Source organism: Salvelinus alpinus, chromosome 1, assembly GCF_045679555.1.
Source record: "Salvelinus alpinus chromosome 1, SLU_Salpinus.1, whole genome shotgun sequence".
Lineage (NCBI taxonomy): Eukaryota > Metazoa > Chordata > Actinopteri > Salmoniformes > Salmonidae > Salvelinus > Salvelinus alpinus.
In genome coordinates, this window is record NC_092086.1 from 98741554 (window position 1) to 98769219 (window position 27666).

At 41.3% G+C, this 27666-nt stretch overlaps 2 protein-coding genes across 5 annotated transcripts in view; one reads left to right on the forward strand and one right to left on the reverse strand.

Moving 5' to 3' along the window:
- On the forward strand, positions 1-22404 carry cry5 (cryptochrome circadian regulator 5). Of its 3 annotated transcripts, none has more exons than XM_071336531.1 (11): positions 1-181; positions 12065-12297; positions 12615-12809; positions 13064-13182; positions 14681-14835; positions 15037-15177; positions 15317-15484; positions 15738-15878; positions 18288-18439; positions 20707-20948; positions 22159-22404. In XM_071336531.1, exons 2-11 carry the CDS (start codon positions 12083-12085, stop codon positions 22212-22214), a joined length of 1584 nt encoding a protein of 527 aa, XP_071192632.1. In that variant the 5' UTR covers positions 1-181; positions 12065-12082; the 3' UTR covers positions 22215-22404. The 3 variants fall into 3 exon arrangements, with proteins under 3 accessions (XP_071192632.1, XP_071192618.1, XP_071192626.1); XM_071336517.1 differs by lacking the exon at positions 1-181 and adding an exon at positions 10516-11641; XM_071336525.1 differs by lacking the exon at positions 1-181 and adding an exon at positions 10516-11641 and having other exon boundaries at positions 20707-20933.
- The window catches only part of foxred1 (FAD-dependent oxidoreductase domain containing 1), an 18054-nt gene continuing 12786 nt past the window's right edge, over positions 22399-27666 (reverse strand). Inside the window, exons 6-11 of one of the 2 annotated variants that reach the window (XM_071336584.1) lie at positions 27406-27507; positions 27207-27283; positions 26539-26699; positions 26176-26305; positions 25796-25936; positions 22399-25501 (exon numbers count right to left, since the gene is read on the reverse strand). In XM_071336584.1, the coding sequence (XP_071192685.1) occupies positions 25247-25501; positions 25796-25936; positions 26176-26305; positions 26539-26699; positions 27207-27283; positions 27406-27507 (866 nt within the window). In that variant the 3' untranslated portion in view covers positions 22399-25246. The remainder of the gene's footprint in view (positions 25502-25795; positions 25937-26175; positions 26306-26538; positions 26700-27206; positions 27284-27405; positions 27508-27666) is intronic. The other variant, XM_071336593.1, reaches the window with a different exon arrangement.

Here is a 27666-nt window from a genome sequence, read left to right on the forward strand (position 1 = left end):
GCCAATGAACGCCACAAAATCTAGGCCTGTCAGAAAACATTTACTACAGGCTCTACTACATCCACTACAATATCTTCACTAACGTCGCTTGTATTGTCAACTCTTTCAATTCCATCGGCATTCGATTGAACGCTCTAACAATCTCCTTCACCCTCTGGAATAGTGGAGGCTGCTCCTTGAGGTAACTCTCTGTGGTTCTAAATCAATAGTTGTTTAGTGGTCTGAAAATGTCAGAAGCATTATCTTGTTTGACCATCCTGTAGGTCGTGTAACTGTCTGTTACATGCAATATGCATTGTGGACTGAACCGGACAGAGGTTGCTATCTAGTTTTGTGGCAAAACAAAGATGTGGTTGAATTTATTCTGCCACGGGCTTATTGTCTCGGCCTTAGGCCTATATATCACGGTCGCAGGGCATATCAATTAACATGATTTATAGAGCAAACACAATTATCGCAACACAGATAGTAATATGGCTTTTTTTCTGGCTGCCTCGGTGATCTTACCCACGCACCACTACTGCAGCAGTGCCTAAAAATTTAACAAAAAAGGGAATAGTCTAAAATTGGAGTGGAGGATACGTTTATAAATGATAATGAATCGTTTCTTGGTGGGATGCGTTTATTGGGTAATGATGCATATGTAGGAGACCCGTTTGAGGTGTTGGAAAATGTGAAGTATGCGCTGGGAAAAGTTGTCTATCAGAGTGACCAGGCGTGGTCTTATTTTGATTAATTATATTGCTGAAGAAAATAGGAATATTGCAGTGGGCATCACAAGAATCCGAACAACAGAAGTATTGTGCTTTGAACTTCGGAGCAGAGCACCCACCAAAGGAGTCATTTCAGGAGTAACGACGGATGTTCAGGTTGAATACCTGAAGAGGATTCTTGTTGTGGTTGGTGCCCGGTGTCTGACACGCTGGGTGAATGGAGACAAATAAGTCTGTCTGCCCTGTTTTTTAAATTGTTATTATAAAGAGCACCTACCTACGCAAATATTGGTTATGTATGATACGCTGGTGTACAGAAGGACGATCGGTGGGGATTATGTTCCTGGTGTGCCTTGTAATATTCCAGCACCATTTCAACTTCAACTTGTCAACATCATCAAATCACCTCTGCTTAGTTTAATAGTGACAACTAAAAGATACTGAAAACAATTTAGTCCAATCAACGTAAACTACATTTGATGTGGCTGTCCATGGCTTTCTGTGTGTGTGCATGCGTGTTGGTGCAAGTAGAAAAATACACTGCTCAAAAAAATAAAGGGAACACTTAAACAACACAATGTAACTCCAAGTCAATTACACTTCTGTGAAATCAAACTGTCCACTTAGGAAGCAACACTGATTGACAATAAATTTCACATGCTGTTGTGCAAATGGAATAGACAAAAGGTGGAAATTATAGGCAATTAGCAAGACACCCCCAATAAAAGAGTGGTTCTGCAGGTGGTGACCACAGACCACTTCTCAGTTCCTATGCTTCCTGGCTGATGTTTTGGTCACTTTTGAATGCTGGCGGTGCTTTCACACTAGTGGTAGCATGAGACGGAGTCTACAACCCACACAAGTGGCTCAGGTAGTGCAGCTCATCCAGGATGGCACATCAATGCGAGCTGTGGCAAGAAGGTTTGCTGTGTCTGTCAGCGTAGTGTCCAGAGCATGGAGGCGCTACCAGGAGACAGGCCAGTACATCAGGAGACGTGGAGGAGGCCGTAGGAGGGCAACAACCCAGCAGCAGGACCGCTACCTCCGCCTTTGTGCAAGGAGGAGCAGGTGGAGCACTGCCAGAGCCCTGCAAAATGACCTCCAGCAGGCCACAAATGTGCATGTGTCTGCTCAAACGGTCAGAAACAGACTCCATGAGGGTGGTATGAGGGCCCGACGTCCACAGGTGGGGGTTGTGCTTACAGCCCAACACCGTGCAGTACGTTTGGCATTTGCCAGAGAACACCAAGATTGGCAAATTCGCCACTGGCTCTTCACAGATGAAAGCAGGTTCACACTGAGCACATGAGCACATGTGACAGACGTGACAGAGTCTGGAGACGCCGTGGAGAACGTTCTGCTGCCTGCAACATCCTCCAGCATGACCGGTTTGGCGGTGGGTCAGTCATGGTGTGGGGTGGCATTTCTTTGGGGGGCCGCACAGCCCTCCATGTGCTCGCCAGAGGTAGCCTGACTGCCATTAGGTACCGAGATGAGATCCTCAGACCCCTTGTGAGACCATATGCTGGTGCGGTTGGCCCTGGGTTCCTCCTAATGCAAGACAATGCTAGACCTCATGTGGCTGGAGTGTGTCAGCAGTTCCTGCAAGAGGAAGGCATTGATGCTATGGACTGGTCCGCCCGTTCCTCAGACCTGAATCCAATTGAGCACATCTGGGACATCATGTCTCGCTCCATCCACCAACGCCACGTTGCACCACAGACTGTCCAGGAGTTGGCGGATGCTTTAGTCCAGGTCTGGGAGGAGATCCCTCAGGAGACCATCCGCCACCTCATCAGGAGCATGCCCAGGCGTTGTAGGGAGGTCATACAGGCACGTGGAGGCCACACACACTACTGAGCCTCATTTTGACTTGTTTTAAGGACATTACATCAAAGTTGGATCAGCCTGTAGTGTGGTTTTACACTTTAATTTTGAGTGTGACTCCAAATCCAGACCTCCATGGGTTGATAAATTTGATTTCCATTGATCATTTTTGTGTGATTTTGTTGTCAGCACATTCAACTATGTAAAGAAAAAAGTATTTAATAAGAATATTTCATTCATTCAGATCTAGGATGTGTTATTTTAGTGTTCCCTTTATTTTTTTGAGCAGTGTATATTGCCTCACCCCACTTGTAGAGAAATGTCAATGCCATTCTCCTCTCTTTCATGTTGACTCTGTCATACAGTACAGGCTTTTATTTTTTGTTGTCCTAGGCTACCTGGTTAAAATACTTGCTTGCTAGCCTATCTTCCTTTCATGGGTGACGTTAGCTAGCTAGTTAACATTAGCCTTCTACATCTAGCTACATTTTGAACTTCCATCATCTCAGGCCAGGGGCAGAACAATGTATGAATTAATGTATGGCTCAGAATCGCCATTATAATTATTGGCCAGTACGGAAAATTAAGTAAAACCACAAGTCCAAATCCCTATCTCCATCCATTGCTAATTTAGGAAAGGGCCCATTTTAGCTAGCCAGCCAGCCACTGGAGGACAACACAATGAGATGCAACAATTCAAGTTGTTTCTGTTAATGACATATGCTCTCAATGCGATTTGGTAGGAGTGAAGCCAAAATCCAAGCTGGATTCCTTTTGCCATTTTTTTGGTGCACCAGGACCATTCAGTTGAGCTCGCTCAGTTTAGCTCAACGCTGATTGGCTAATTTTGTATACTTTTTTATCAAGGGAGGCCAAATGCTTGCACTCCATTCAATTCGTGATGGGCATTCCGACTCTTTTCATTGAGCCGGCTCGTTTGGCTCAGCTCACCAAAGAGAGACGGCTCTTTTGGCTCCCAAACGGCGCTTATTTTTTTTCCGTGTATTTTTTCAAGTCAGTTTGCGATAGTTTGACTATGATTGGTGTTAAAACAATTCTAATGAAATTATTAAATGAAATCATACTCTACCTTAACCACAATGTATTTAAAAATGCATTGGTTTGTTATGAAAAAGAAAGCTATTAAACATTTGCATTTAAAGTATTACTTTTTAATGTATATAAACAAAGTGCATATTAAATCTAACCATTCCAAACGAATACAATCTGAACAGCATAATAGAATATTGCACCATATCAAAGAAAAATAAATAATTTGCAAAACTGCAGCATCACACAATTTATTTTTATTTTTTAAAGGATACTATTACACATGTGCATTTAAAGTATAACTTTTTTAATGTATATAAAAAGTGCATATAAATGTAACAATTCAAAACGAATACAATCTGAACAACATAATAATAGAATATTGCACCATATCAAAGAAAAATAAATAATGTGCAGAGCTGCAGCATCCCACTTAAAACATTAAACTGGTCCCTCTTTTCTCTCTCTTCTTTATTGCCATGTTATAATCAGCAGCACACAGCAATGCTGACCATGTTTTGCTTTTATGAGAGATTTGCATTTAGAAATTCAAGCTGCCTCACTTTCGAGGGGCTGATGCAGTTTCTTCTCTCAGTAATTATTTGTCCTGTTTGAGAAGACCCTCTCAGAGGGAATGGATGTGGCCACTATGCAGAGTCTCCCTGTCATGACATTAGTAAGCAGTGGATAGACAGAGGCCTTGTTCTTCCACCAGCTCAGAGGATCTGCAGATCTTTGGAGGAGGGGCTACTCCAAATAGGATCAGACCTCCATTATGGCATCTACTGAGGGATTCCTTTGTGCTGCATCCCCAGTTGCTCTCTCATCAAACAGCATCCAAACAGCAGATGTATGTGGCACTACTGCTGGTGCTTCTGCTCCGTCTGATCCCTCTTCTTCCTGTTGCCTGAGCCAGCTGACTGCTGGGGCTGTCCCTCCCTGCTGCTGAGGTTATTCTTTGAAGAGCCTCATCAATCACTCTGGCATCCCTGAAGGCTAACTTCTTAAACCTGGGGTCAAGTGCAACGGGTTCTGATAGCACGTGACTATATTCCATTCTGTGGAACTTTCTGTCCATTGATGAACATAGGGTGTTTATCAACTCTGTCACATGTCCTGTGGTTACATTTGCTTCTCTCTGGTGGCTGGCTGTGATTCGCTGCAGACCCTTACACAGGAGTATCATTTTTGAGGCTGTCACATAGCTGAAAAGAGAGAACAGTAACTTATTAGTTCAGGTTCATGTTTTGTCTACTGATACTACATTCTCATCTACTGCTCATATACATATATAATACTGGATTAAATAATGATGTAGTAATAACTGCTTACTGTACCTCTCTCCACTGATCTCAACAGTGACCTGCTCAAAGTGTTCCAGGACTCTGCACACATCCTCCACCACCTCCCATTCCTCTTCGGTCAGAACATCAACAGGTGGATTGACAATGGCCAGGGTAGAGATGATGGCATCCTTTGACTCAAGAAACCCGTTCAACATATAAAATGTTGAATTCCACCTTGTAGTGCAGTCTTGTTTAGGCCTCAGCTCAGGCATCCCCAACTGGTGTTGTGTAGACCTTAGTTTTTCAGCACCTACTGTGCTCCTGTGGAAGTATTCCACAGCTGCTTTCACTTTGTCCACAGTGGGCATCATCACCTTCAGAGCATCTCTTACAATCAGGTTGATTGTGTGGGCAAGACATGGATGATGGGTCCATTTTAACATTTTCATGGCTTTGGTTATGTTAGCTGCATTGTCGCTAACACAACAGACCACTTTTCCATCTACGTGCCATTCTCTGGCCGCTCTCAACAGTTCCTCTGCCAAGTTCTCTGAGGTGTGTCTGTCGCTGAACTCAAAGCAGTCCAGAAGACAGCTAGACATCGAAAATCATCAATGAAGGGACATGTAACCGACATGTAAGAAGTGGTTACCCTTGATGTCCAGCAGTCAGTGGTAAGTCAAACTGCAGTAGCTTTTTGGACTCTTTCCCGCACTGAAGCCTGTGTGCTCTCGTACAGTTGTGGAATAAGTGATGTTGAAAGGGTTTTCCTGCTTGTAATTGTGTACATTGGATTTAGACTATTGCTATAATTTCTAAAACCTCTGTCCTCCATGATCGAAAATGGCTGGAAATCGGTGGCAATCATTTTAGCCAATGCAATATCAATTTGGCCTTCTTTTGCTACAGACATAGACTTTGGCATAAACTGGTCCATAGGAGACTGCGTTGCTGTGGGTCGCGGAGTAGGCCTACTTGACTGAGTGGATACATCTCCACGTGTGGAGGTGCTGGCTCCACCAATATCACTAGCAGGCCCGCTAGTTTCTCAAAGCTCCGCTACAGCTAGCTTCACAATTGGGTGCACAGTTCGCATATGCCGGTGTAGGTTGTGCGTAGAACCGGCTTTATATGAGATTTTGTTTTGGCAAATTCTACACTGTGCTCTAACATTGTCTACATTATTAAAATGTATCCAAATGCTACTGTGCTTCCGACTCATTTTCCAGCTGTTGTTTTCACAGCTGTCCTTCCGCTCTCTCCTCGGCTGTGAGGGAGTTGGCTCGGCCCTCCCTCACGCATCTTTGGTTCATTGGTTGACACTGCGTGTCTGATTGACAGGAACAACAGGTGAGGCTGTTAGTCTGAGCAGACAGTCAGAACGAATGCATTTAGGCCTATATTATTTTTTTATTTTTTTCGTTCTTTGAATTAGTTAATTCTATTCATTTAAATATTTTGATAATTCAGATCTTATTTTTTTTATTTTTAAAAATAGATTTGGCTCTTCTGATATGCGAGCCGGCTCCCAACATTCAGCTTCAAGACCCGGCTCTCAGAGCCGACTCGTTCACGAATGACCCATCACTACATTCAATGCTATGGGTGGCAACAATGTCATACTCGTTTGGACCAGACAGCATCAGATATATGGCCTACATGTAGAGAGAGAGAAGGGCGCCGTTTCACCTGCTCGGATGCTTTCTCCAGTTAGATACATTCAGCCTCTTGTGAATTGAAAGAAATGATGAAACACAGAGAGACGAAAGATACGTTATTACATTTTTTTTAAATTCTTGGTTCAATTTTGGGGGAAGCCTGGCTTCCCTTGGCCTCCATGAATACATGCCACTGCACTACTGTGAATGTCCTGAATGAATGCCATTCAGGACATTAATCTTCACCAACTTTGCTCGACACCCTTCTTGATTCAAACTAAGTATCCACTTCCACCATCTCTACGATTTATGGTTTTAGCAGATTACTTTCTTAGAAAAATAATTAGGTACTTGGGCTGTGTTCAGTTCGCACCGCTCACCTTCCCACAATCCCCAGTGCATTGCTCCGCGTGCTCCCGTTGAAATTAAATGGGCGGGCCGGCCGTGGCAGTTTTGCATGGAAAGTCCCAGAACTAACCAGGTGTTGACGGAATTACTTCAGAATTTTACAAATTATTTTCTGAAAAAGTAGCTCCCTTTTAGAGAGTATTAAAAACAATGTTCTCCCTCCTACAACGGGTCAGGGGTTAATAACACTGATACCTAAGCGAAAAAATAAATGCTGCTCATTGATAACTGGCGCCCAATTTGTCTTCTTAATAATGACTATTAGATATTAGCCTTACTACTTTTGACATAGTAGAGCATCAGTTCCTCTTCCACTCCCTTGAGATATTTGGCTTTGGGGATTTTTTCTGTAAGGCTATTAAGACTCTCTATACAAATGGTAGCAGCTCTATTAAATTTAAATATGGCACCTCACCTAGATTTGAGTTAAAGAGAGGAATTAGGCAAGGCTGTCCTATCTCTCCATATCTGTTTTTATGAATCACCCAACTTCTTACAAATTCTTTAAATAATAGTCCTGTACAAGATATTTCCATAGCTGGTAAAGAAATTATTATAAGCCAGCTGGCTGACGATTTTACACTTTTTATGAAAGACGCTAACCAAATTCCCATATCGATCAATGTGATACAATCCTTTTCCAAAGTGTCTGGTCTATATCTTAACATTAATTAAATGTGAACTCATGGCTGTCAAAGATTGTGTGACACCTTCATATTATGGTATTCCAGTGAAAGAAGAACTTACATAAATTTGGCATAACCATTACTAAGGATCAAAAGTCTAGAGGCTTACTAAATTTGAACCCTCTTATTAAAAAACCCCAGAAGAAGCTAAATCAATGTCTACAGAGGGACTTATCTTTAAAAGGAAAAGTCCAAATAACCAAGGCTGAAGGTATCTCTAGGCTAACATATGGCGCTCTATCTTTATATCTTTACGGTAAAATGAGCAAGAAGATAGACCAGATGCTTTTCAACTTTCTGTGGAGAAACCGTACCCATTACATTAGGAAAACTCTTGTAATGAACACTTACAAGTATGGTGGGCTGAATTATCTGGACTTTAATACCTTAAATAATACTTTAAAGGTCAATTAGATAAAACAATTCCTAAGAAGTGTCACGACTTCAACCGAAGTCGGCTCCTCTCCTTGTTCGGGCGGCGTTCGGCGATCAACGTCACCGGCTTTCTAGCCATCGCCGCTCCATTTTTCATATATCCATTTGTCTTGTCTTGTTTTCATACACAACTGGTTTTCATTTCCCCAATCAATCTAATTGTATTTAAACCTCTGTTTCCCATCATTTTTTGTGTGTAATTGTTTTCATGTCAAGCGATGTTCTTTAGCGCTTTACTTTATTGTTCCGTTGAGCGTGTTTGTTTTGTTGTGCTCCCGGTTTGGAACTATAATAAAGTGCGCTTTATTTATCATACTCTGCTCTCCTGCACCTGACTTCGCCTTTATACACACCATGACAAGAAGACCCACTTCTATGTGGAATTGTATTCCTCATCATGTCTTCTCTACTTTTGGTGGCCTTAACTTCATGTTGCTTTGCAATTATAATATTGACAAAGTTCCAGTGAAACTTCCTGCTTTTCATCGGCAGGTTCTCTTGTCATGGTTCTTAATTTATAAGCATAATTTTTCTCCACACAGATATTATATGTGGAATAATCAATGTTTTTAGAATATTGGTTCTGAAATAATATCCTATTGGTGAGCCAACTTGTAAATGCAGAGGGTTGTTTACTTAGTTATAGTTATAAGGAATTCTTATCACTTTACAAGGTCCCTGTAACACCTAAATATTTTGCAATTGTTTTAGATGCCATTCCCTCAGGTGTTGCTTTATTATTCAGGAATGTGTCAAGACCTGACCCTCAGAGCCTACCTTCCATTCACCCTGTTGACTCATCAGTAGGAAAGATTTGTTTCTCTTTTGGTCCATTCAACAACAGAACGATATGAACCTTGTTTCAGCAGGATGTCATGCCTTATTGGACTGGTTTGATTGATAATATCTGTTTGAAAAAAGTTTGGATGTTACCACACACATACCTACAGTGAGGGAAAAAAGTATTTGATCCCCTGCTGATTTTGTATGTTTGCCCACTGACAAAGGAATGATCAGTCTATAATTTTAATGGTAGGTTTATTTGAACAGTGAGAGACAGAATAACAACAAAGAAATCCAGAAAAACACATGTCAAAAATGTTATAAATTGATTTGCATTTTAATGAGGGAAATAAGTATTTGACCCCCTCTTAATCAGAAAGATTTCTGTCTCCCAGGTGTCTTTTATACAGGTAACGAGCTGAGATTAGGAGCACACTCTTAAAGGGAGTGCTCCTAATCTCAGTTCATTACATGTATAAAAGACACCTGTCCACAGAAGCAATCAATCAATCAGATTCCAAACTCTCCACCATGGCCAAGACCAAAGAGCTCTCCAAGGATGTCAGGGACAAGATTGTAGACCTACACAAGGCTGGAATGGGCCACAAGACCATCGCCAAGCAGCTTGGTGAGAAGGTGACAACAGTTGGTGTGATTATTCGCAAATGGAAGAAACACAAAAGAACTGTCAATCTCCCTCGGCCTGGGGCTCCATGCAAGATCTCACCTCGTGGAGTTGCAATGATCATGAGAACGGTGAGGAATCAGCCCAGAACTACACGGGAGGATCTTGTCAATGATCTCAAGGCAGCTGGGACCATAGTCACCAAGAAAACAATTGGTAACACACTACGCCGTGAAGGACTGAAATCCTGCAGCGTCCGCAAGGTTCCCCTGCTCCAGAAAGCACATATACATGCCCGTCTGAAGTTTGCCAATGAACATCTGAATGATTCAGAGGACAACTGGGTGAAAGTGTTGTGGTCAGATGAGACCAAAATGGAGCTCTTTGGCATCAACTCAACTCGCCGTGTTTGGAGGAGGAGGAATGCTGCCTATGACCCCCAAGAACACCATCCTCACCGTCAAACATGGAGGTGGAAACATTATGCTTTGGGGGTGTTTTTCTGCTAAGAGGACAGGACAACTTCACCGCATCAAAGGGACGATGGACGGGGCCATGTACCGTCAAATCTTGGGTGAGAACCTCCTTCCCTCAGCCAGGGCATTGAAAATGGGTCCTGATGGGTATTCCAGCATAACAATGACCCAAAACACACGGCCAAGGCAACAAAGGAGTGGCTCAAGAAGAAGAACATTAAGGTCCTGGAGTGGCCTAGCCAGTCTCCAGACCATAATCCCATAGAAAATCTGTGGAGGGAGCTGAAGGTTCGAGTTGCCAAACGTCAGCCTCGAAACCTTAATGACTTGGAGAAGATCTGCAAAGAGGAGTGGGACAAAATCCCTCCTGAGATGTGTGCAAACCTGGTGGCCAACTACAAGAAACTTCTGACCTCTGTGATTGCCAACAAGGGTTTTGCCACCAAGTACTAAGTCATGTTTTTCAGAGGGGTCAAATACTTATTTCCCTCATTAAAATGCAAATCAATTGATAAAAATGTTTACATGCTTTTGTCTGGACTTTTTGTTGTTGTTATTCTGTCTCTCACTGTTCAAATAAACCTACCATTAAAATTATAGACTGATCATTCCTTTGTCAGTGGGCAAACGTACAAAATCAGCAGGGGATCAAATACTTTTTTCCCTCACTGTACTTGTTAACTACATTAAGGAAGTTTCCTTTAAAATTGTTCATCAATATTATCCTGCCAACCACTATATAAAGAAGTTTAAGGAAAACATAAACTCAAATTGTACCTAATGACCACCCAGAAACGGTGTTGCATCTTTTTTGGCATTGTATTCATGTAAGAAAACTGTGGCAAGACATTAGTAGATTTATAATTGAACACATTTATGAAGATTTTACACTATTGTGGAGAGATGTACTGCTTGAATTCTTTACCTACAATAGAAATAAGCTGAAACTATTTTATGTAATTAATTTCATTATTCTTTTGGCCAAATTTCATATTCACAAATGTAAATTTACAAACAAAACACCACATTTTCTTACCTTACAAAAACAAATTGAACTATATTTTAAGACAATTAAATACTCTACTAACAAAAAAAGCTGTTAGAATTCTAAGTGTATGTATGTCCCTTAAGGTCCTTGTGTAATGTAATATTGTACCCCCTAGCCAATTGTTCTTTGTATATTATTTATATATACTTGTGTTCCCACATGTACTTCTTGTATTGATTTGTTGTTAGTAAAAACATTAAATAAAAATAAAGTCCCAGAACTAGACAGAGGATGGCTCTTTGGGGACCATGGGATGTTTAGCAGTAAACACTTGAGTTAAGGCCCTATCACTGAGTCAATTTAAAAGGTCTCCTTCCGATTTTCTACCCTTCTCCAGAAGTGCGCACTTTCTTAACATTTCGTTCACCTTATGCATTGTCAAATTCGTATTGCAATGGCTCGCTGCTATGTAGCTGCAACGGCGCCATCTAATGGAGAAGTAGCAACTACACAGCTTGGCAGTGCACCACACAACATGGACTGTCTCAATGATCTTATTGGCCAGAAACAGCATCCATTTATTAGACATCCTTCTGATTGGCTGCTCACGGGTAACACGTGTTGTGTTGGGTTTTGTAACTCTTTACGATTGATTACAAAACAAATAGTCAATATTTTCTACTGGTGCAGGCAAGACTGTATAAAGGTAAGTCTAGTTTTTAAAACTAGTTTCAAAGACACAAAATAGTTATTTGAAAACAGACTGTTGTGCCATTTGTTTACATGAGAAAATTGAAATGTTAAAACCGATTTACAATAGAAACTATGTAGGCATAATCGAACCCATACAGAGACATTCAGTAAGCTACTTTTGTTCAAAGATTTTAAAGCCTAGATAGGTAACCTATGCTGGACACAGTGTTTACCTTTTGAAGTCCATTACATCCCATCAAGATATTGAAAGTAACAGAATTATAGGACTACCAACTGCCATAAATGTCCAGCTAGGCTACACTACTCCCCTTCACTTTAGACCTACTTCTGACAGCCATGTAAGGACTGAGAGGGAACCACTGGAGCAGAGCTTGAACTAACAATCCTGCCTCCTTGATTCGTTTATTCTTAAAAGGTAGGTCACCAAACAGGCATGGCTCATACTTGCATTCACTGGTTCCGCAAGGGGCTCCGACTGCACGACAATCCAGCACTTGTGGCTGCATTGCGGGACTGCAAGGAGATCTACCCTGTGTTTGTTCTGGACCCCTGTGCCCTCAACAACGTCAACATTGGCATCAACCGATGGAAGTTCCTCATAGGAGCCCTTAAAGACTTGGATTGCAGCCTGAGGAAACTCAATTCTAGGTAGGAATAAAAGGACAACTCAAAAGCATTATGTCCAATGCTATTTCAGTTGCTTAGTGGATATGTTGTGTTGATGGGACTGTGTACTGTTGAAGCAAAACAATGTTTTTTTTTGGTAATGGATCAATAAAGATGCATGTATTGTTTTGGTTAGTTAATGTAAGGGGTGGATAAAGAAATTAGATATGGTGTCTCTTCTTGGCTGTTTGTTGTGTGGCGATCCCAGATGGATCCCTACTGGTATTCTATTGTTGTGTGCTTCTCAAAAATCGACAGTTAGTGAACTAAAAAGTGCTGGTGGGGTCTCCACTCTCCAGGCTGTTTGTGGTGAGAGGTAATCCAGAGGAGGTCTTTCCTAAGCTGTTCCAGAAGTGGAAGGTGACGCGGTTGACGTATGAGTATGACACAGAGCCCTTCAGCCTCCGCCGGGACAAGGAGGTGGTCCGGTTAGCTGAAGCGCATGGAGTAGAAATCATCTACAAAGTCTCCCACACACTCTACAACATAGACAGGTGAGCGATCCTTAACGAGTGTATACTCGGTGCAGAGAAAGCTTATTGCTAACTTAGAAATTGATGAAACACAATAAGAATCAAATGAAATGTGATTATTTTTATATGGAGACAGACATCTTAGAAAGAAATGCATGATGACACTCTTAATTGAAAAATGTCTGATTACATCAAATGAACACCATCACTCAAGTTGCAAGACTATCTTGGATGCAGCACTAATGATCTGTATCCCTGCCCTGTCATTCTTGTAGGATAATTGAAGAGAACAACGGAAAGGCTCCCCTGACTTACAATCGGCTGCAGACCCTTGTCAGTAGTATCGGTCCCCCCAAAAGGCCTATCCCCGCTCCAACGAGTGATGACATGAAGGGTAAGACCGAAAGGTCTTTTGGAATGGTTCTCCCATGTCAATATATTTGCCATGTCCCGATTCTCTACCTTTACGACCTAAGCGTGCACTTGTTCACTTCCCTTCATGGATTTAAAATGTGTAAGAAATATGGTGGAAACTTCCTCTAGCCTATGCTTAGGGCAAAACCAATCCAATGCTTTTAACTTTGTGAGGAAGAGTGTATAAGGGTTAAAAATTACAGATTTGGACACTGATAAGCGACAAGAAGTTGCCCCCATCCTTCCCGCTAATTGGGCAACATTTGCTCATTTGTGTTTGTCTGAGTGAGGGAAATGCTGTAACTAAGAGGACTCTATGTATTTTGAAAGATGACCTTGAGGATTATATTAAATACCGCTTTGATGTCATACAAGCAAGTCCAAATGTGCACTTCACATTTCCATATCATAAAGCTCATGTCATATACAGTGTCAACAATTATGATCTGTTTGATGTATAGTTACAAGATGACATGGTGTCATAGCCTAGTGGTTAGAGCGTTGGACTAGTAACCGAAAGGTTGAATCCCCGAGCTGACAAGGTAAAAATCTGTCGTTCTGCCCCTGAACAAGGCAGTTAACCCACTGTTCCTAGGCTGTCATTGAAAATAAGAATTTGTTCTTGGACTTGGCTAGTTAAATAAAGGAAAAAAATACCCTGGGTTGTTCTGAACAGAATGAGCCTGTTTGTCTATTGTGAAGAAAATGTGCTGCGGGAACATGCACTCGACTCCTTTCAATGCGCACAAATTATGATCGGTTTCTAAGAATTTCCTTGTGAAAGCCTTTTATAACTTAGCTAGTCATGATGGCATTAGAACAAGCTTTCAAATGATGCCCACCTGATCCAGATTGCAATTTATAATGGGCTGTTTTTGGATTGTGTAAACAACAGTAATTGTGTGATATAGCGGGGATACAGGGTTGTGTTAACTACAAGTATACTTGCTCTAGTTCCTCAACGGCACAGCTAGGAGAGCTAAATAAATAAAAACTTTATAGTTGAAGACTTCTTTGAGTCATAAAAGTGCATTGAAATGACTTAGGAACTGTTTACACTTTGGAGAGGTGTGTGGCCACTTGGGGACACCAGTTCATCCTCACTCAAACCTGTGTAATTATTTTTGTTATGTTGCACCTACCCCACATTTTCAAGGAATATTTTTATCATGTTACTGAATGTATCCAGAGTATTTCAGATTTCGTTATCAACAAATGTGGTGAAAAGTACATTAAATGTAAAATGCACATAAAATCAACAGTGTAATGTTTGGATTCAGTCTTGTATTAGGTCAACTGTTGTCATCTACTTTGGTCTAATCATTTCCCCATGATCTCCAAACTCTTCCCTTTCAATTGCTACCATGCTTATGCAAATTATTTTCAGATTTCTGTAAGAAACATACATTTTTTTAGCCCTATACAGATAACACTTTATTGGCCTAACTTTTCTGCCTTTCTTCCTCACATTCAACTAGATGTAAAGACTCCGTGCTCAGAGAAACATGAGGAAAACTATGGCATCTCCACGTTAGAGAAGTTGTATCAGGATCCAGAGTCTTTGACTGAGGAGCTGTTCCCCGGTGGAGAGCAAGAGGCTCTGCGGAGACTGGACCAACACATGGAGAGAAAGGTACTCATGTCTTTTGGCACACATCTTGATTACTGGTAGATGAGCAATGACAAGTGGGTGGAAGTGGAAGATGAAAAAACTATTTTCCTTCTAACACATTGGTCAGTATTTAGACATATCAATCATTCATTGATGTCAATGGGGGAGTTGGTTAAATGTAATTCCTTGTTTAATTTATTTTTGTAATTTGGTGTCAACCAGGAATGGGTGTGTGACTTTGAGAAACCACAGACGTCCCCAAACTCCCTGAGCCCCAGCACCACCGTCCTCAGCCCTTATATGACATTTGGCTGCCTGTCAGTACGCACCTTCTGGTGGAGTCTAACCGACGTCTACCAAGGGGTGAGTCTCTTCAAGCCTATCAATCAACTTCCATTGATGGGTAAGTGTTTTGCAGAGTTTGGTCATGTACAAGAATGGGAAGTCATATTGTGGAAAATGGAAAGTGATGTCTGACGTCTTACCTGTGTGGGATTTGTAGAAGAAGCACTCCCAGCCTCCCGTCTCGCTGCATGGCCAGCTGCTGTGGAGAGAGTTCTTCTACACAGCCGGCCTGGGCATCCCCAACTTTGACAAGATGGAGGGAAACCCGGTGTGTACACAGGTGGACTGGGACAGCAACTCTGAGTATCTGGCTGCATGGGCAGAGGTAGGCCTGTAGAGCTCCTAACACATCGGGCCAGTTTTCCAGTCAGAGATTAAGTCTACTCCTAGACTAAAAAGCAAATAATGGAGATTTTCCAGTGATCATGCTTTTTAGTCCAGGGGAATAGGTTCAATCTGTGTCTGGGAACCAGACCATAAACCTCTGAAGAATAGAATTTCACTTAATCTGATGCTATAGTAAAGCATGACATTGTTGTTTATCAATCCACTCAATGTGTGCGTGTGTTGCTCTGCAGGCCAGGACTGGTTTCCCCTTCATCGATGCCATCATGACCCAGCTGAGGCAAGAGGGCTGGATCCACCACCTGGCCCGGCACGCCGTGGCCTGCTTCCTGACCAGAGGAGACCTTTGGATCAGCTGGGAGGAGGGCCAGAGGGTATGGACTACCATACCTTGCCGTTATGGATTATTGTTATTTATTGACCTCTACGGGATAACCCCAAGTGGGTTTTAGCTGCATTATTCTTTAGCATGGCTTTAGCCATCACAACTGTACTGCAATAGTACAATAAATAATAATTGAACCCCCATTATGTATGCTGTAAATACAAGACATCTGGTCATTTAAAATGCTTTTCACTGAGGCAAATACAATACTTCACAAGAAAAGGAAAAAAAAGACTATCTACTCTTATTGCTGTTAGTACATTTACAATTTTCAAGGTGTGTAATGACATTTAAAAAGATTGATCAACAAGTCTGACCCCTTTATTGACAAGGTCCTCACTGCAGAGCATGGATGATCTAGTTGAATGTCCCAGCCTAGCCCACCAATCATTGCCATTAGTCAAACCTGAACATTAAAGCTGGAATCCTTAATGGTGAAACCACCACATCCATTCCATCTTTAAATAATATTCATGTTCATGGATATAATCATTCACTTCCTGTTTGGTGACATGAATATGGCCTGGCACTGCAGTAAGTGTCATACATATCCAGCTACTGTTAATTGAAATGTATCACCAAGGGCAACACATTCTTCATCCATCTTTAATTCATTCATCGTTACTGTAGGACACTTGGTCTGAAATGATGATAGGCCATATGAAATATTGATCATATTGTCCACTGTGGTTGTTGAAAACACAGTGTACCGCAAATAATTATTCCAATAATGAGTTAGATGGTATCATTTGTCTATGAAATACAGCATTTCTCTCTTCTGGAGTCTAATTTGCATAGAAGAAGAAACCACAGTGAGTAGGACTATGTACTGTACAGTCTAAGAACCTTTGTGAAACCGAAGTGTATCTACAGTTAGGGCCTGATGGCCATGCCGTCAGATGTTCTGCTCAAACAAGAGCTTTTCAACAATCATGCATTGCTTACATCATAATTATAATTCAGAACATGAAACCTTGCAGAAGTTATCCTGTCTCACTAAGAGAGCCAATTTGTGCCTAGTTTGTTACGTCTTAGTACTACCACTCCAACTTTTCAAGCTGAGGGACTTTTCTCTCTCGTGTCTCGTACCGAGTTGAATGGTTTAATGGAATAAAGTGACACGATTAGTCCTGCTCAATAGAGGATCGATTTTTAAACCTGGCTCCTGCATCCATTAATTAAACCTGGCTCCTGCCCCATCCATTAATCTCAGCACAACCATCCAACTCAAGTACTCTCTCTTTGTTATGCTCTGTAAGGACAAGGTTATTACAGTGAAATATTAATAATTTATAGAAAATTAATTTAATAATTTAAATAATTTGTTTTAAAGTTCACACTGCCGTCTGAAAGCTTTAACTTTAGTTTTTACTGGCAATCAACATGTTACTAGTGTGCGTCTCAAATGGTTTTAACTTTCAATTGATAATTGTCATTTCAACAGTTCATATCATTCTCTAATGATCAACATCAGACAATAAGAGATAATGGTCGAAGTATTTGGCAGACATGTTTTGTAGAGTTTGAAACTTACTGTAGGCTATTAGGTGCAATTCAGTGACAGCAGTGGCTGGGTAAGCACGGGCAATTAAAGCCAGATTTACACAAATATTGAAACCCAAGTTCACCATACAACAGATACAGTGCCTTCAAAAAGTATTCATACCCCTTGACTTTTCCACATTTTGTTACAGCCTGAATTTTAAATGGGTTAATGATACTCACCCATCTACACACACTATGCCATAATGATAAAGAACTGTTTTTTAAAAATTTATTGAAAAAATAAATACAGATATCTAATTTACATAAGTATTCACACTCCTGAATCAATGCTTTGCAGAAGCACCTTTGGCAGCGATTACAGCTGTGAGTCTTTCTGGGTAAGTCTAATAGCTTTGGACACCTGGATTGTGCAGCATTTTCCCATTATTCTTAAAAAAAAAATGTTTTCAAGCTCTGTCAAGTTGGTTGTTGATGATTGTTAGACAACCATTTTCAGCGTTTGCCATAAATGAAGTAGTCTCCTATTCCCTTGCCTAGCGGTTAAGAGCGTTGGGCCAGTAACTGAGTAGGGTATAGGGTGCCATTTGGGGCACAATCCCTATATATGCTCAACCATTCCTCATAAGTCTAATGAAAAGCACAATAACCAAATCAAAATGGTAATGTTTGGTAAGGAGTCACAGAATGAGGCTAAATGCTGAGATTAGAGGAGCAACTCAATACTTGAAAGTAGTATTTTTCTCTCATCCTCTTTTGAATGCATTGATCTGAAAACGTTGGAATCAATAGGCCTGATACAAGGTTTTGACACCATTTCAGAATATTTAGATGAACTTAGTTCTGACCACTGTATTATTGAGTTGATTCTCATTGGACCTTGTTTGCCTCACAGGTATTTGAGGAACTCTTATTGGATAGAGACTGGTCCCTGAATGCTGGGAACTGGCAGTGGCTCTCTGCTAGTACTTTCTTTCACCAGTTCTTCAGGGTCTACTCGCCCATCGCCTTTGGGAAGAAAACTGACAAAAACGGAGACTACATCAAGTAAGAACATTAACCCTTACCAAAGCCAGAATGTTAAGATTTATTACCTTGTAATACCATAGCATCCAATTGTTTTGCTGTCACACAAATAAATGTGTTGATCTGAATTAGAGGTCGACCGATTATGATTTAATGCCGATACCGATTATTGGAGGACCAAAAAAAGCGGATACCAATTAAATCGGCCGAGTTATTTATATTTGTAATAATGACAATACTGAATGAACAATGAACACCATTTTAACTTAATATAATACATCAATAAAATCAATTTAGTCTCAAATAATTAAACATGTTCAATTTGGTTTAATTAATGCAAAACTAAGTGTTGGAGAAGAAAGTAAAAGTGCAATATGTGCCATGTAAATAAAAGCTAACGTTTAAGTTCCTTGCTCAGAACATGAGAACATATGAAAGCTGGTGGTTCCTTTTAACATGAGTCTTAAATATTCCCAGGTAAGAAGTTTTAGGTTGTAGTTATTATAGGACTACTTCTCTCTATACCATTTGTATTTCATATACCTTTGACTATTGGATGTTCTAATAGGTACTTTAGTATTGCCACCCTAATCTCGGGAGTTGATAGGCTTGAAGTCATAAACAGCGCAATGCTTGAAGCACAGCGAAGAGCTGCTGGCAAACGCAGTAAAGTGCTGTTTGAATGAATGCTTACGAGCCTGCTGCTGCCTACCACCGCTCAGTCAGACTGCTCTATCAAATCATAGACTTAATTATAATAACACACAAATACGAGCCTTAGGTCATTCATATGGTCAAATTCGGAAACTATCATTTCGAAAACAAAATGTTTATTCTTTCAGTGAAATACGGAACCGTTACGTATTTTATCTAACGGATGGCACCCCTAAGTCTAAATATTGCTGTTACATTGCACAACCTTCAATGTTGTCATAATTACGTAAAATTCTGGCAAATTAGTTCGCAACGAGCCATGCGGCTCAAACTGTTCCATATACCCCGACTCTGCGTGCAATGAACGCAAGAGAAGTGACACATTTTCCCTAGTTTAATATTGCCTGCTAACATGAATTTCTTTTAACTAAATATGCAGGTCTAAAAATATATACTTCTGTGTATTGATTTTAAGAAAGGCATTGATGTTTATGGTTAGGTACATTCGTGCAACCATTGTGCTTTTTTCACAAATGCGCTTTTGTTAAATCATCCCCCGTTTGGCGAAGTTGGCTGTTTTTGTTAGGAAGAAATGGTCTTCACACAGTTCGCAACGAGCCAGGCGGCCCAAACTGCTGCATATACCCTGACTCTGTTGAACAGAACGCAAGAGAAGTGACAATTGAGTTAAAATAAATTCATGTTAGCAGGCAATATGAACTAAATATGCAGGTTTAAAAATATATACTTGTGTATTGATTTTAAGAAAGTTGTTGATGGTTAAGTACACATTGGTGCAACAACAGTACTTTTTTCACGAATGCGCTTGTTACATCACCCGTATGGCGAAGTAGGCTGTGATTCAATGATAAATTAACAGGCACCGCATCGATTATATGCAACACAGGACAAGCTAGATAAACTAGTAATATCAACCATGTGTAGTTAACTAGTGATTATGTTAAGATTGATTGTTTTTTATAAGACACGTTTAAATGCTAGCTAGCACCTTACCATGGCTTCTTGCTGCACTCGCATAACAGGTAGTCAGCCTGCCACGCAGTCTCCTCGTGGAGTGCAATGTAATCGTCCATGATCGGTGTCCAAAAATGCCGATTACCGATTGTTATGAAAACTTGAAACCGGCCCTAATTAATCGGCCATTCCGATTAATCGGTCAACCTCTATTCTGAATCCTAAACTGGTAATAGATATTTTTCAATTACTAAAAGGGGCTATGTCATAAGCTCTCAGTTCTATAATGGGGCAAAAATGGCAGCCATCTTGGTCAGGGAGAAATCCAAAACCAGTCTAATTGGAATGAATGAGAGTAGAGGCATAGGTGATGAATTTCCTGCTTTTACTTATGCAGAAAAATAAAAAGGCATGTGTGTATCAGAAAGTGTAATGGAATTCTAGTCACCCTAAAAGTCATTATAAAAAATGTACACCAGCCGTAACCCTAAAATATGTAAACAGACCATACATTTGCAACAATTATTTTAACGCTGTGAGTGCGATTTATGATACAATATCTATTGTTAACCACAACCATTCATGAACCTGTGCATTGTAGGAAAGACCCCCCCCCCCCCCCTTCGAGTTCTAACCAATCACAATCATCTGTGTTGTAGGAAATACCTGCCCCACTTGAAGAAGTACCCAGCTCAGTACATCTACGAGCCGTGGAAGGCTCCCCGCAGCGTCCAGGAGGCAGCAGGGTGCATCGTAGGTAAGGACTACCCGCGGCCCATAGTGGAGCACGAGGTGATCAGCAAGAAGAACATCCAGAGGATGAAGGCAGCCTATGCAAAGAGATCCCCACATTCCAGTGATGAGTCACCCAGCAAGAAGGAGAAAGGTTTGTTTCCCCTAGGTACAGCTATAGGATCAGCTTCCCCTCCCCTAACCTTAACCATAGTATAGGATAACACAGAGCGCCATATTCTGACTTTGGATCTGCATGCTCAAACTTGCATGCAAATCTCCCAATGATATCAATAAATGATATGCGAAAGTCCAAGTTGTGCACATGGATCAAGTCAGAATATCACCCTGAATGCCTTACAAATTACTTAAATCGCTAGTACTGACAACTAATTGTCAGTCGCTCTGGATAAGAGCGTCTGCTAAATTACTTAAATGTTAAATGTTAACTAACGTTACTGTTGATGAAAGGACAAATTGTCGGTATTTAGGACAGGGACTGCAGATTAGCTGTTCCTTGTCCAAATAAACATAATAAATATGTACTGCTATATCCTTGATGGAATGATTCATTGGAGCTCATTGTTTGCAATTAGGGATGTGACAAATGTACACTTTCTTAGCTTTTAAACTTCCATTTATCGTTAAAGCGTATATAAAAAAAATCTAAACGCAGTCCTGGCTACCTACCCAACGTCACTCCCCTTACTGCTGTCCCCCATTCATTCAGTAACAATGGTATAAATGCAGTTTTAGGTTCTCTTTGTGCCTCTCCTCCATGTTCTCAGTACATGGGACTTCATGTCACACTTCTCATCAATATGATGACTCGTTGCAGCGTGTTCATAGACGTCCAACAATGGTGTTTGAGAGCAATCGTTGTACAATTTCTCCATCAGGTTCGTGGTGGTTTTTCGACATGGCATCTTGTAGTCTGGTTCTAGATATGCCATTAGGGTATTGAAGCAGACATCCTCTACCATTGACAATGGCTGCAATCATTGATTTTTTTCACTCCGTCCCTTATCCCACTGCTGCCAGCAACGGGATGGGTCTCACGGTGCCTCCCTTTCAGCATTGCACCAGTACTGCTACTGTAGCTCAATTCCCCTTCAAAGTTTGGATTTCATCACCTTCTCATTTAACTAAAGTATTACCATACAAGACTTAGCTGCTGTCGCTTTCATGTCTCACTGCCATTTTCCCAACTAATAATGACAGTGAGGTGCGGAGCGCTTTATCAGTGGCAAATAATTAGAAAGATGCATGTCATCTATTTACAGTTGTAGCATTATTTGTAAAAAATTATAACATCACACCCCTATTTGCTATGGTTTGAATTTATAGTAATGGACTAACTCTTTCTCTTGCTTTTGAAGGTAGAAAACACAAAGCGCCATCTGTATTGGATATGCTGATAAAGAAGAAGAAATGATAGAGTTAATGATATTGTTTTGGAGAAGTGTTGATCTACTCCAATTAGAGCTTGAGTGGAAGCTGCCATGTTACATTTTGTCTATCGGTTTACATGTCACATTTACATTATGACTTTCAATGTATGGGAATTGGTGGGCTTTTTCCCCAGTATGTGCTGAAAATAAAAACTCTTTGGCTAAACATTCAAACAAGGCAGTCATTTTACATATTCATGAAATAAATTGCAGTGAAATTTGGCCTGTAAAATAAGCAATGTACATCACATAGGAGATTCACACACTGAAGAAAACAACCATACATAGGACGCAGACCGTGGGGGGTGATGGGACGCCCACTGTCGCACATTCAAAAAGCTGATCTAACAAAGTGGATATTTGTCAAACCCATCATGATTATGTTATAAACAGGCCCACAAGGTGGTTACTAAAATCTGATTTGATTTAGAAGTTGTCCTTTTCAGGTTTACAAAAATGTCTGCTAAATGCCATTTCCCGTTCGTATAAGCTGGTAGAATAACTAGCATATAGAAATCGGGGGTGGTAGTCGTTTAACTAATGCAGTTGATTGGTGACGATAACATGAACTGGGGTTGACATCTATACAAGCATTACACATTTTTACCCCAACAGTGTGAAATACAAACAATAGCCTAAATGTAGGCTAATTTTGGTGGGCGGCAATGAGGTAAATTGATATGCCATTGCACATAGATTTTGTAATTGAAGCCATGGGTGTCTAAACTAGTTCATTTTACTATTGATCACAAGCGTTAACTTTTTTTATACAAACACTTTACTGCATCATGTGCAGTTGAAGTCAGAAGTTTACATACACTTATGTTGGAGTCACTAAAACAAATTTTTCAACCTCTCCACAAATGTCTCGCTAACAAAATATAGTTTTGGCAAGTAGGTGAGGACAAGTAATTTTCCAACAATTGTTTAAACAGATTATTTCACTGTATTACATTTCCAGTGGGGCAGAAGTTTACATACACTAAGTTACCTGTGCCTTTAAACAGCTTGGAAAATTCCAGAAAATTATGTCATGGCTTTAGAAGCTTCCGATAGGCTAATTTACATAATTTAAGTCAATTGAAGGTGTACCTGTGGATGTATTTCAAGGCCTACTGTCAATCTCAGTGCCTCTTTGCTTGACATCATGGGAAAATCTAAAGAAATTAGCAAAGACCTCAGACAAAAAATTGTAGACCTCCACAAGTCTGGTTCATCCTTGGGAGCAATTTCCAAACGCCTGAAGGTACCACGTTCATCTGTACAAACAATAGTACGCAAGTATAAACACCATGGGACCACGCAGCCGTCATACCGCTCAGGAAGGAAACGCGTTCTGTCTCCTAGAGTTGAACGTACTTTGGTGCGAAAAAGTGCAAATCAATCCCAGAACAACAGCAAAGGACCTTGTGAAGATGCTGGAGGAAACAGGTACAGAATTATCTATATCCACAGTAAAACAAGTCCTATATCGTCATAACCTGAAAGGCCGCTGAGCAAGGAAGAAGCCACTGTTCCAAAACCGCCATAAAAAAGCCAGACTACGGTTTGCAACTGCACATGGGGACAAAGATCATATTTTTTGGAGAAATGTCCTCTAGTCGGATGAAACAAAAATAGAACTGTTTAGTCATAATGACCATCGTTATGTTTGGAGGAAAAAGGGGTGGCTTGCAAGCCAAAGAACACCATCCCAACCGTGAAGCAGGGGGGGTGGCAGCATCATGTTGTGGGGGTCCTTTGCTGCATGAGGGACTGGTGCACTTCACAGAATAGATGGCATCATGAGGCAGGGAAATTATGTAGATATATTGAAGCAACATCTCAAGACATCAGTCAGGAAGTTAAAGCTTGGTCACAAATGGGTCTTCCAAATGGACAATGACCCCAAGCATACTTCCAAAGTTGTGACAAAATGGCTTAAGGACAACAAAGTCAAGGTATTGGAGTGGCCATCACAAAGCCCTGACCTCAATTCTATAGAAAATTTGTGGGAAGAACTGAAAAAGCGTGTGCGAGCAAGGAGGCCTACAAACCTGACTCAGTTACACCAGCCCTGTCAGGAGGAATGGGCCAAAATTCACCCAACTTATTGTGGAAGGCTACCCGAAATGTTTGACCCAAGTTAAACAATTTAAAAGGCAACGCTATCAAATACTAATTGAGTGCATGTAAACTTCTGACCCACTGGGAATGTGATGAAATAAATAAAAGCTGAAGTAATTCACTCTCCTATTATTCTGACATTTCACATTCTTAAAATAAAGTGGTGATCCTAACTGACCTAAGACGGAATTTTTTACGAGGATTAAATGTCAGGAATTGTGAAAAACTGAGTTTAAATGTATTTGGCTATGGTATATGTAAACTTCCGACTTCACTTTTTTTTTTATACAAATACAGTTGAATGCTTACGTGATCAAGAGTAAAGTGACATGTCTCGTTAAAATGGTTAAATAAATAAAGATGCATAATCAAGTCATTCAATACAACTAAAACCCTAAAACCCAAATCCAACTAAAACCCTTTCTAATTGTGCTAACGCATTGTATGTCAGTACCTTATTCTTTGTACAGTAGGTTAGATATTGGGCATCCTAAATTCCATGCTTAATTCAGAAGTCCATGTTTGCTGTCAGGGCTCTTTCTTCTATCCTCTTCTCTTCCTCATCCCACAAAGTCCCTCACTCGTTCCTGAGATGCATTTCTGACGCATCCCATTTTTTCATTCTTGCGGTCGGAGTTCTGAGCACTGCCAAGCGATGGGTGACTGTGTTCAAGTGCAAAGCACTTTGGCTGAGGCCGCTGCCATCTGATCTCACCGGTAGACCACTGAATTGAGCTTGTGAAATGTGCGGTTACTCCCTCATGCACTTTAGTGAAGAAATTAATAGGACACCATTCACCTTACCAGAAACTTTGGCAAACTCATTTCGAGACCATATTTCCCACAAGGCTGTAGAATGGGACATGGCATTCCCCTTTCCTCCCTTCGTAAAAATGTCTAACTCTCCCTCTCAGACAATGTTCCTCTCTAACATGGGTTCATTGGTCATGATGCGTTTGAAGCTGAAGGCGCTCAGGTCCAGGGTCTTGAAGCCCCCGTCCAGGATGAGTTCGGCCATGGCGCGACCCACTGCCGGCGAGTGCTGCAGCCCGTGCCCGCTGAAGCCTGTGGCAAAGAACATGTTGTTGACCAGCGGGTGCATGCCCACGATGCCGTTCTGGTCAAAGGTGTTGTAGTCGTAGAAGCCGGCCCATGCGCTCGTCACCTGAAAGGAGTGAAAAGAGACGAGTGTTAAAATTTGAGGGATAGACGTTATCGGCAAGGATATGGAGCTAATTCGAAAGCAGCACAAAGGACAAACGCAGAAACAGTAGCAATAGATTTATCAACTGACTCTCCCAATGAAAAGGGAAAGTTAATTAGAGCATATGGATTGTCCCCCCCTGTTTATAACATTTGGTGCCTACCGAACACAACCTAGTTTGAGGCGAGGAAGGTTGCAACCATTATGACCCATATTACTATGTAATTTTATGGTTGCAATGTCACATCAATTTACCTTGAGGCACTCAAAGGCAGGGACCCGGTGGGCCAAATGAGGCCAGATCTTCTGGAAGAACTGGTGGTCCACCTCCAGGTTATTGGTCTCTGGCTCCTCTTCCTGATGGGGTTGCAAATAATGAAGACCGCTTCCCAGACTCTTGGGGCGAGTTCAGAGCAAAGACAGGAGAAAGGAGAAATCCCCCAACCAAAAACTAAATTGGTTGAGTTCTGACTCAAAACATTTTCTCCCATTTGAGTTTACTGAATGCTGTTTATTTAACCATTATTCGAGGTTACCCTAATTTAGAATCTAGATCATTTTTGGAAAAGCGACCTCGTCAGGTGACTCAGGGTTACAAAATTAAGTTAGAGGAATAGGGCAATCCTCTTCCTCACCTCTTCTGGTGACATCCCAGCAATGTAGTTTCCTCCCAGCCCCTCTCGTCTGAAGTACACTCCAGAGTAGTCTACGAGGAAGGGAGTGTCCAGCCCTGGCCCGTTTGGACAGTGGACCACATAGATGAACCTAGACGAAGACCCACAACAAATACACTGATATATTAGACAGTACCACAAACACATAATATGCAGAGACCTAATACAGTTAGCATTTCTCCCCGGAGTGGCCTGTGAATATTATATCAGCGTTATGACCGATACCAATAAGGGCTGAAAGAAAGCTAGCTGTCAGCAACATGGTGTAAATGATTTGTTCTGACAAATGCAGTACATCAGGGGGTGGTCCTCTATTCAACGCACCTTTTCCTGGGCTCCACGGGTAGCGGGATTCCAGCGATGGTGTCTTTCGGGCCGAGCCCGATGCCCACCATCTCTGCCACCTTACCGGAGAGGGCCCCTGCAGCGTTCACCACGATGGCACACTCCACAGGCTGGTACTCCAGACTGTTGGGCATCTGGACCTACTCAAGACACCAGGGACAGACAATTAGCAAGGGACCATAACGGTGGAGAGGCCCTAGCTACTGTGAGCTGGGTTGTGTTCAGTAGGGGCATTTTGAAATGGTGCGGAATTACTTGAACGTGTCCAAATTATTGTAAAATACAGATTGTTGTCCCCTATGATGAAATGGGGGAGGGGACTGTGGATCAGTCTCTGTTTGTCCATTAGTCACAAACTTGGGTGAATGATGTGTCATGCCAGAGAGATCCGGCATCATTCGTGGGGGATGATGTTTACTGTTGCAAAATGTTTTGCCCTACTCAGTTTTTTTTCATTCAACCCTGTGTTGATTAACTGAAGTGACGATCTAGGTGTTAATCTTTAGATGTTGATTCAGAAATTAGTTTCTGATCTGCACACAATTCGTTTGCTCTCAAAACACAGGAGATCAAGGGAAACACGGCAACTGAATTGGAGTTAATGTTTAGTGAAAAATGTCCTTGCGCAAATCAGGAGTCATCCCTACATTAGCATATTTGATTCTCCTGAAATCCACCTTGTCTCCTTCTGCAGTAGTCATTGTGTTTGTGGTGTACCTAAAACCTGAAACACAGCATCGCCAAAATCATCAATATACAGCTTGGATAGATTGGTTTAGCTTGGCTCTGTAGTGTGTTCATGGCTTGTCTGTTCCACAATGCTGTGATGTTGGCACAAGCACAAACCTGTGACTTCTCCAAAGCACTGGTAGACCCCCATGGAGATGGCCTTCCGTCTGAAAGCGTTCAACAGCATCCAGGGGTCGAACCAGCCCTCGTTCTCCAGCCCTGGGTGTAAAAAGGGCAAAGGGAGGAGTTGACGTTGTCAAAGTAGAGGTCATTTGGGAGAAGAGACAGTTTATGCTTAACCCAGAAAGGAAGACATTTAATTGTTTCTAGCCAGCAAAATCATGGGGCGTGTCTGTAAGGTTGCAATTTATTGATGGA